At 41.1% G+C, this 11,251-nt stretch overlaps 1 protein-coding gene across 1 annotated transcript in view; it reads left to right on the forward strand.

The window, feature by feature from the left end:
- The window catches only part of LOC120916156, a 228,899-nt gene extending 227,936 nt beyond the window's left edge, over window positions 1-963 (forward strand). Inside the window, exon 82 of the mRNA XM_040326976.1 lies at window positions 286-963. Coding sequence (XP_040182910.1) covers window positions 286-455 — 170 coding nt within the window. The 3' untranslated portion in view covers window positions 456-963. The remainder of the gene's footprint in view (window positions 1-285) is intronic.
- Window positions 964-11,251: the final 10,288 nt, after the last annotated feature.

Here is an 11,251-nt window from a genome sequence, read left to right on the forward strand (position 1 = left end):
CAGTGGAGGTAAGTATAACATGTTTTTTTTTTGTTTGTTTTTTAACTGAACCCATACAACCCCTTTAAGTTAATTTTATGGAAAAAGGGGAGTTGCAAATTAATTGCAATTCATCGGATCACACTTCATAACATTCTTGAGTATATGCAAATTGCCATCATAAAAACTGAGTCAGCACACTTTCTGAAAATTAATATTTTTGTCATTCTCAAAGCTTTTGGTCACTGCTTTACAAACGCAAAACATGGAGAAAATTGATAGAATTAACTCATTCTTTTCTTTTAGGTCTGTCGTCTGCAAATACTACCTCTTCCAATACAACAAATGTCGAAAGGGACTGGCTATCTACTTTCCCCATCGGTGGGACCGTAAGGGCACTGTATTCTACAGCATCCAAGCCTTCAACAGTTGGATTCTTTTTTATTTGTTTTACAGTTTTTATTGTATTGTGCTGAGTTGGATTTATTTAAATCATCAAGTCTAAAAAATTATTTGTTTTTTTAATCACGAGGTGAAAATTATACTCTTACCAACTGACTCCACGCTTCTTAAATTTCTTCTTTATACTTGCCTTAGTTGGCTGATCGTGACCCACGGTAATCTTCACAGCCTCTGGCCAAGATTGTCCTTCTCCTCTCTCGGCCTACACTGTAGAGCCCCTAAGACTTTAATGGAACCATCTCCCGAGTGTCTTCTGTATCAGAGTATTCTAAGTACTGTTAGCCTTTAAGAGATAACCCACATACTCTACCACCCAAAGCTTTAGAGCAGGGATAGGCAACCCTGGAGAGGTGAAGGTCTACCTGAACAACAGCAAGGAGATCAAAGATCACCAGGGTGCAGCAAATAGTTTTTAAGGAGATAACCTAGCAAGGAGTACCTTTTAAAAAGTAGACATGTGCACACTGAAATATTCTGTTTCGGAATTTAGTTTTCGCATGAAAAATAAAATTATTTTGTTACTTCCGAAATTCGTTTTTATTTATTTTGTTTCGTTAAAAAATGCATTAGTCCTAGAATCCAAATTAATTAAGGTTGAATCTGTCATTGAAGGCTTAGGCCGCGTACACACGATAGAATCACCAGAGGAGAACGGTCTGAAGGACCGTTTTCATCAGTCCAAACCGATCGTGTGTAGGCCCCATAGGTTATTTAACCTTCGGTCATAAAAATGAGAACTTGCTTTAAAATAACCTATCGTTAGTACGCAAAACCATCGGTTAAAAACCTGCGCATGCTCAGAATCAAGTCGACGTATGCTTGGAAGCATTGAACTTCGTTTTTTTCAGCACATCGTTGTGTTTTACGTCACCGCGTTCTGACACGATCGGTTTATTAACTGATGGTGTGTATGCGCGACGGACCATCAGTCAGCTTCATCGGTTAACTTAAGACAACTGTCCTTCAGACCGCTTTCATCGGATGGACTGATCGTGTGTACAAGGCTTTATGGTGTCTGCTGAATGTTCTAAGAAGATTCGACGGAGCAGCTAAACTGTACGACGCCGCAATCGTACATTTCCGGTTGAATTCTCCGCCCACAAGCTATAGAAGAATTCTAATGTTGTATGACACTAGTAATAATTATATTTATTAATTGTTATTACTAGTCAACCAACATTTAAATTATTCTATAGCGTATGGGCGGAGCATTTGACCATGAATGTCCACTCGCTGCAATCGTATGTTTTTAGCTGCTTAGTCGAATCTTCATGTCTCTATAATGTTGAATCTTTTCTCTCTATGTCGAATAATCTCAGACTAATAGAGTTAAGGTTAGGCACATTCAACCGCAGATTCGATAGACACAGATCGCTATTGTCACCGTCATGTCGAATCTTCTATCTGTATCAAACTGTTGTCGCAACGAAACAAAAATAAAGCATTTTTTTTTATGTCGGATCTTTCGGATTTAGGACTCTGCACATTCGTGAAAATCCCAGAAATTCGGACGAAAATGCATTTGGATGAAAACGAATGTACATGTCTATTAAATAGTAAGGAAGGTCTGAAGAGTTCAGGGATCAGTAATAAAGCAGAATTCAAGGGTCAGTAGTAAGTAACCCAGAGTTCATTACATTCCTATGTAATGCAGAGTTCAGAGATCAGTACTAAGTAAAGCAGAGAGCAGAAGTCAAGGGTATTGTATAGTACATTGGCCAACAGTATGTAACACACAGTGCAGGGATCAGTAGTTATTGACGAAGAGGTCAAAGGTATGTAAAGGTATGTAAAATACAGCACAGAGGTCCCTCGGTTTGGGAGAGGTCTACCAACTCCCCAGTAGCATCTGTGGAACATAGAGTTCCATTGCTGCCCAGTAACTGCGGTCAAGTTCTTATTCCATGCAGAGAGATCTGTACTGGTTCTAATATAGATCTGTGGGGTAACTGTTTTCTACAAGTCCAGCTAGGTTTCATCCTGTGTTGAGCTCTGATGAAGGGGGAACGATGTTGCCCCTGAAAGGCTTTGAATGTTTTCGTATGGCTTTTTTTTTTTTTTACCAACAATTACAATTATCTTGGACTCTTATCTAGTTTTGGTCTACTGCTTCCTTGGTTTGAATCTCTGGAGCAGGCAGTGGTTCTTTGTACCATTGTACCTCTACAATGGTACAAAGAATGCAATCATTTAATCTGGAAGGAATTTAACCATTCCCTACCCCATCCCTAACTAAAAGAAAATGGTCTGTGCCATACATACACCTCAACTGATGTGCACCTTACTTGCAAATAATGTATTTATTGCTGTGAAAATACATCTAGGCATAATATTCTTGCTTATTATTATCTAATTTTTATCAAATTTGTATAACGCTTATAAAAGTCTAATAAAGAAATGTGAATTGTAGAAAGGTTGTCACTTGTCTTTAATACCTGATCAGAGCTCAGCTCTAAAACAGTGTCAAGAACTTGAGGTAATCAGTCAACTGAATGACACGTAACAAGCATTGCTAAGGTATACAAAATACAAAATAATTACATTTCGAAACTTTCGGGGATTTGAGCTGTGCGTGTGAACTCAGCATCACAGGTAAGCTGATCGGGTCTGTTGCGCCCCCCCCCCCCACCCATCGGCGTCCACGTCATCGGATTTGATTGACAGCAGCAGGAGCCAATGGCTGTGTTGCTATCAATCTATTCAATGAAGAGCCGACCAGGCATGGGTAGAAAAACAAGGGAGGGAAAATGGCCCAATTTGGATATTTTCGCGTAGGGGTGTACCCACTTTTGTTGCCATCGGTTTAGACATTAATGGCTGTGTGTTGAGTAATTTTGAGGGGACAGTAAATTTACACTGTTATACAAGCTGTACACTCACTACACAACATTGTAGCAAAGTGTCATTTCTTCAGTGTTGTCACATGAAAAGATAGAATAAAATATTTTCAAAAATCTGAGGGGTGTACTTACTTTTATGAAATACTGTGTATATATATATATATATATATATATATATATATATATATACGGTATGTACTGTATGCATACAACATGGTAATATAGGCATTCATAACATAAAGTATGTGTAGTTGTAGAATGTGGCCACAGGATGGCTCTGTTGGCAATTCAGCATTGAGATATTTGTTTACAACTCCATTTATTTTTAGAACAAGAGTTTCCTTATCGGCCTGTTACATTGTAGCTGTTTTTATGGATCATTACAGTGCCTTGAAAAATAATGTGAAAATTTCCACACTTTGTCATGTTACAACCAAAAACCTAAATGTATTTTATTTGGAATTGTATGTGATAGGCCAACACAAAGTGTCACATAATTGTGAAGTGGAAGGAAAATGATAAATGGTTTTCAAAACTTTTTACAAATAAATATGTAAAAAATGTGTGGGGGGGGGGGCATTTGTATTCAGCCCCCTTTTCTCTGATACCCCTAAATAAAATCTAGTGGAACCAAATGCCTTATTAGTAAATAGAGTCCACCTGTGTGTAATTTAATCTAAGTATAAATACAGCTGTTCTCGGGGGTTTGTTAGAGAGCCTTAGTGAACAAACAGCACCATTAAGGCCAAGGAACACACCAGACCAGGGCCCCTTACAAAAAAAAAAGATATATATTAAAAAAATATATCAAAAATAAAGGGGGGTAGCCATCCGGGGGCCTGGGGACCTCTGGGCCCTATAATAAAAACAAAAAAAATGAAAAAAAATATATAATTTTTTATATAAAAAATAAATTAAAAAAAGGGGTTTTGCCATCCGGGGCCCTGGGGACCTCTGGGCCCTATAATAAAAACAAAAAAAATGAAAAAAATATATAATTTTTTATATAAAAAATAAATAAAAAAAAGGGGTTTTGCCATCCGAGGCCCTGGGGACCTCCGGGCCCCTTACAAAAAAAGGGGGGGTTGCCATTCGGGCCACTGGGGACCTCCGGGCCCCTTAGGCCTCGTACACACGACCGAACATGTCTGCTGAAACTGGCTTGCGGACCAGTTTCCGCGGACCTGTTCGGTCGTCTGTATGGCCGACCGGACAATTTTCCGGCGGATCGGACAGGTTTCCAGCATGTTAAGAAACATGTCCGCTGGAAGCCTGTCCGTCGGACATGTTCGGTCGTCTGTACGACTCACCGGACATGTCCGCTCGGCCGAAAAGCCCTCGCATGCGTCAGAACGTTCGACGCATGCGTGGAAGCATTGACCTTCCAGGGTCGTGCACGTCGCTGCGTCATCATCGCGGCGACGGCGCGGCCAATTCACCGCGTTCACTGTCCACGGGAAATTTGGTCTGATGGTGTGTACAGCCATCAGACCAAAATCCGCCAGTGGACCGTTTTCATCGGACATGTCCCGTCGTGTGTACGAGGCCTAACAGGTGTACTGCCTGTACCCCCCTGATGGCAGCCCTGTTCTTTTAGCTCCCTCGCGGCTAAGCTATATTTATGTTTATCATCTTAGAATATGTGTTTTCACATTCTAACCAGATTTATCTGGAATGCCGCAATAACCACCAAGTGAGATGGACTTTTCCACAAGGTCACTTTCTTTACTTTCTCTGTGCACGTGCGCCTGTGTAGATTCACGCATAGATATACAGAATATTTCTGTTCCGTGCTGCTGTTCAATAAATATGCAGAAAGAATGTTGAAATTATTTCAGAGGGGAATTTCAGATCATTTTAAACAAATAACAAAGAATGTTGTTGACAAAACTAAAGTAGAATATGGGTAAAACTATTGCTAACTGCAGCTTTGGAACTGCCCTTGGCTCAAGTTGTACAACTTTGCTCAATGCCATGGTCAAATTGTGGGAAGCAGAGCCAATATATTATTAGATATATCAGTCATTCTCAACCAGTGTTCCATGGAACCCTAGGGTTCCTCCAGTGGTGGCTAGGGAATCCTTGAGTTATGGCTAACTGACCTCCCATCTGATGGTGTGTGCAAAGTTCCAGATCAAATACCACTTGACTGGCTAACCTGTAAGGGGGCATTCTTTCCACTTACCACTAGACATGTGCAATTAGTTTTAAATTCGTTTTTTTTCATGAATTTCGACAAATTTGTTAATTCGGAAATATCCGAATCAACAAAAACCCGTTTAACAAATTTTTACCGAATATTCGTAAATTTGAACATTTGAAGATTCGTAAATTCGTACATTCGTAAATTCGTACATTCGTAAATTCGTACATTCGTAAATTTGTAAATTTGTAAATTTGTAAATGAGTAAATTAGAAAATTCGTAAATCTAAACGTAATCTAACGAATACAAATTTATTCGAACATTCGTAAATTCGTACATTTGTAAAAGCCTAAATTCGTACATTCGTAAATTTTAAAATTTGTAAATCTGAATTAATAATTAACTGATAATAACTTAACTATTACTAACTATTAAATTATAGGTATTGTAATTTCCTTTCAAATCTGGCTGTTAGTGAACGTAACGAATACAAATTTATTCAAACATTCGTAAATTCGTACATTTGTAAAAGCCTAAATTCGTACATTCGTACTTTCGTAAGTTCGTAAATTCGTAAATTTGTAAATCTGAAATAATAATTAACTAATAATAACTCAACTATTACTAACTATTAAATTATAGGTATTGTAATTTCCTTTCAAATCTGTCTGTTAGTGAACGCAACGAATACAAATTTATCCAAAGTTATGAATTATTTTGCGAAATAACGAATGCCTTATCTAAACGAATGGAACGTAATGAATTAATAATAATAATAATAATAAAAAAAACTTTTTATTATTATTATTTATTATTAATTTGTTCCGTTCCATTCGTTTAGTTGCAGCATTCGTTATTTCAGGTAAATCGTAACTTCGGATAAATTCGTATTAGTTACGTTCACTAACAGCCAAATTTGAAAGAAAATTCCAATACTTATAATTTAATAGTTATTATATCAGATTTTTGAATTTTCGGGTTCTTAGATTTCCAAATTTACAAATCTTGTTGTATTAATAGTCAACACTTGTCTCTGGCATGAAAACTTTCCTGAGACAAGCACCAGCAAGAGCAATGCAGGGTGCGGGGGTCAGGGGTAAATCAACCACCCATCCCTCTGCATTGCTGGTACAGTAGAATTCCCTTCTAAAAAAAAAGGAAAATTGTGGGGTTGATTATTAAAGGCAGATAGACTGTGCGCCATGCAAGTGCAGTTGCACCCTCCAGAGCTTAGTAAATACTGTAGGTGAAGCTTCACTTTGCAAAGAATACCCAATCACATGCAAGGAAAGTGAAAGAAAAAAACAATTTGGCCGGGTTCACACTAGTACGACATGAATCCAACTTCAATGGATCCGACTTTGCCCTGCAACTTCATGTCTGACTTTTATCCGACTTCAAAGAATGGGATCCGACTTTCATCCCGACAAATACCAGGCCCTTTGAGTCTGGTATGAATCTTGAGGAGGAATCCCTTGCAAAAGAAAAAAAAAGGCACTGGGTCCCCCCCCCCCGGAATCATACCAGACACTTCAGTCTGGTATGGATTTTAAGGGGAACCCCACGTGAAAATAAAATAAAAAATCTTGTGGGGTCCCCTCCAAAATCCATACCAGACACTTATCCGAGCATGCAGCCCGGCAGGTCAGGAAAGGGGGGGCGAGTGAGCGCCCCTTCCTGGACCATACCAGGTCACATGCCCTCCACATGTGGGGTGGGTGCTTTGGGGCAGGCTCTGCGCCCCCTACACCAAAGCACCTTGTCCCCATGCTGATGGGGACAAGGGGCTCTTCCCAACAACCTTGGGCAGTGGTTGTCAGGGTCTGCAGGCGGAGGGGCTTATCGGAATCTGGAGGAAGAAGCGGCAGCAGAAAAAGACATCAGCGCAGCGACAAGAACCAGAGGAAGAAGACATCACCGGAGGGAGAAGAAATTGGAGGGAAACGAGACGCTGGAGCTGCTTTAATAAAGGACTTTGTCAGAAACGTGTGTACTGGTTTGTATTTATTTTTGACACTTTTTTGGGTGAATGGGTAGGGGTACAATGCACCCCATACTCATTCACATAGGGTGGGGGACCGGGATCTGGGGGCCCCCTTGTTAAAGGGGGCTTCCAGATTTGGATAAGCCCCCGTCCCGCAGACCACTATGACCACCACCCAGGGTTGTCTGAAAGAGGTCCTTGTCCCAATCAGCATGGATCATGAATGAGGTGCTTTGGAGTGGGAGGTGCAGAGCCCCCCTGCCCCAAAGCACCCACCTCCTCCATGTTGAGGGCTTGTGTCCTGGTATGGTCCAGGAGGGGGGGAGGAGCGCTCCCACTCCACCCTCCCCCTTCCTGACCTGCCAGGCTGCATGCTCGGATAAGGGTCTGGTATGGATTTTGGGGAGACCCCATGCCGATTGTTTTTTTATTTTGGCATGGGGGTTCCCCTTAAAATCCATACAAGAAGGTCCGAGGTCTGGTATGGCCTTGGGGGGACCCCACACAGTTTTTTTTTATTTTGTTTTGTTGTAGGGTTCCCCCTCAAGATCCATACCAGACCCAAAGGGCCTGGTATGGAATTAGGGAGGAACTCTATGCCATTTGTTTTATGTCTTACCAGTGTGAACCCGGCACTTTGCTTGCACATGATTGGATGACGGAAGTCAGCAGAGTTTCCCCTCGTTTAGTAAGCTCTGGAGCAACTGCAGGGTGCACAATCTATTTGCCTTTAGTAAATCAACCCCTCTGTTTATTTTCTACCAAATCAGATTCCACCACTTTCCCATGAACAAGAGAAAACAGAAATACCCAGGGAAAACATAACATTGACTTTGTTACTTTTGCATCTCGTTTTTCCAGTAACATATCTTTGCACTCTTAGAAGTGGAACAGGTAAAACTACATTCATTAGCAGATAGAATAAACTATAGCTGAGGTCCGTTATCACTTCTAAAATCTGACTCCTGTTATTATTTCTGGTTAAAGTATAAAAGTACAAAAGATAAAAAAAAAAAAACAGAGCTAGGAGATAAACACAGTCAGAAACCTTCCAGTTCGTGAGCACGTCAGGGGCACCTCAGCTCTGGAGACAGAACTTTTACTCGCCTTTCCAATGCAAGGCTCGTAATACCAAGTCTTTTGCTGGCAGAGCCATTTTTGCATTTGTGAAAATGCAGATTTTAAACCTGGAGATTAGTTAAAACCCAGAAAAAAATTAAATTTTCTGAAAGCTGAGACCCTGGAAAATAAACTGGTGGTAGCTGTAATTTTTTTTAAGCCACTTGATATTAGCTTAATGATTTATCAATCCCATATTTTAAGTAAAAAAGTATACCAAAATAAATTTTAGTGCACACAAATGCAATATTTTACCCAAATTTTCTGTAAAATATAAAAGCTGAGGCTGTGTTGAATAAAGAGCTACCAAACATGTCAAGTCTTAAAATTGCACACATCCAAGAAACAGCAACAAATCTGTACCCAAAATTGTCCATAGGTGACCCCATAGGTGTGCGCACAGGGTGTGCTGGATGTGCCTGTGAACACACTATTCAGATTTCCCCTGCCGAACACCCATACCCCCGTGAAAGCTGAGGCTATAGAGAAAAGGACTGTAGAATCTCTGTCCTCAGTCCCTTTCTCTGGTATTTCACCAAAGCCCCTCAGTGGGGCTCCTAACCAATTATAAAAAATATTAATAAAAAAATAATAATATTGTAAAAAAATAAAATAAAAAAAAAGACAACAAAATAAAATAATGGAAAAAAACTACTACATCCCTGCTCACTCCCCTTGCCTCAAAGCAACCCCCCATGTTAAGGGCAAGTGGCCTAGTATGGTTCTGGAGGGGAGGCGCTTGATTGCCCCCCCCCCCCACTTCCTGGCCTGCCAGGCTGCATGCTCAGATAAGTTCTGGTATCGTTTTTGGGGGACCCCATGCCGTTTTTCTTTTAATTTTGGAGTGGGGTTCCCCTTAAAATCCATACCAGACCCGAAGGACCTGGTATGGAGTGGGCGGACCCCATGCTGTTATTTTTTCAGAATTTTCTATTGCCGGAATTCTTTTATTTACATTTCAGCGCTCAGAGGGGAAACCTGCTGACAGCTGATGACTCAACGGTTTCTGGTTTCCTGGCACGCTCCTTAACAACCAGTTATTCTTTACACAGAATTTTAATAGTTCAGTCATTTTCCGATTGACCTGAATTTGAATCATTCGGAAAATTTGGAATTTGTTAGAAAACAAATAAATGAAACGAATTTCAACAAAATGTGTTACTATTTCATTTGGAGATTTTGAAACTTCTGACTCTCTGAATAACCAAAAATTTGGCCGAATTTATATTCCCCATCACCACTGCCCCTGAAGCTCAACAATCCAAACATTACATCCCAACTCCTCTGGCCCTGAAGTTCAACAATCTAGACACTGTACCCCAACATCACCGACCATGAAGCTTAACAACCCAGGCACTTTACCTCTGAATCTGATGTTCAACAATACATACACTGTACCCCAACACCCCAGACATTGCACTCCAGCACCCCTGACCCTGAAACCCAACAATCAAGCAGACTTTTTCATCCCAGGAACTGAAAAAATAATTAGATTCTACCATCCTAATAGCATGGCTGGACAAATCTCCTCCTGCGGCTTTTGTATTTTGTCATTTGGTCCCTCTGCCTGTCAAAATACCTGGCAGTGGCTGAATCTGATTGGATGCAGCTGCTATTCAGCTGCTAATTTTCCACATGGCTTATTCAATTTTTTAGTCGAGAGATGTTGTCAGGTGGGAGGAGGCCAACATGGCCACCCTCCCAACAAATTTTGTCTGGTTCCTCATAAACTGTCCAAAATTCTATCAGTTTATGGCTTGCCTAAAGTCCATCTCAAGGAAATGGCAAGAATCTTGCTTGCGCTGGGTCTGCTCCTGTACTGACGGAACTGACTGCTGTTTAGTTTAGGGGAGAGGGAAAGCACTTTTAATTACCAGATCCTCTGCTCCCCCAGCATTTGGCTCTCCCCATATTCCCTGCCAGTGGACTGCCCCATGGATTCCTCACTTCCAATGCAGGGCTATAGATTGGTTTTTATGACTTCAGAACCTTATGCCGCGTACACACACTCGGAATTTCCGACAACAAATGTTCGATTGGAGCTTGCTGTTGAAAATTCTGACCGTATGTAGGCTCCATCGGACATTTTCTGTCAGAATTTCCGACAACAAAAATCCGTTCTCGTAAATTCCGATCATGTGTACACATTCCGACACACAAAATTCCACGCATGTTCTGTATCAAGCAAAACTAGCGTTTGTCATGGAGATAGCACATTCGTCAAGCTGTAACGGACTGAAAAGCACGAGGCTGAAAAGCACAAGGCTGAAAAGCACGAGGCTGAAAAGCGTGAATCGTCTCTCACCAAACTTCTACTAACACGACTGGTATTAAACTTCCCTTTAATAGTGTCGTCGTACGTGTTGTATGTCACCGCGTTCTTGGTGTTTGGAATTTACGACAACATTTGTGTAACCGTGTGTATGCAAGCAGGGGCAGACTGACCATTGGGACTCCCGGGCACTGCCCGAGGGCCCCATGCCTCTAGGGGGCCCCATCAGGGTTGCCAGGCTCAATAAAACCAGGGACAGTATGTAAAAATCTGTGTTTTTTTTTACATCTGTCCCTGATATGTCCCAAACCATCATGCTTTTGATGTTAAAATTCTGAGATTTTAGCTGCCCCGCCTCTGCACTGCCTCCTGGCGTGGTGGCCATCTGTAAGCCTGGGGGCCCCTATAATCTTCTATTGCCCGGGGGGCCCCGTGAGTTGTCAGTCCGCCC

This window comes from Rana temporaria, chromosome 10 (genome assembly GCF_905171775.1).
Source record: "Rana temporaria chromosome 10, aRanTem1.1, whole genome shotgun sequence".
In the NCBI taxonomy this organism is placed as follows: Eukaryota; Metazoa; Chordata; class Amphibia; order Anura; family Ranidae; genus Rana; species Rana temporaria.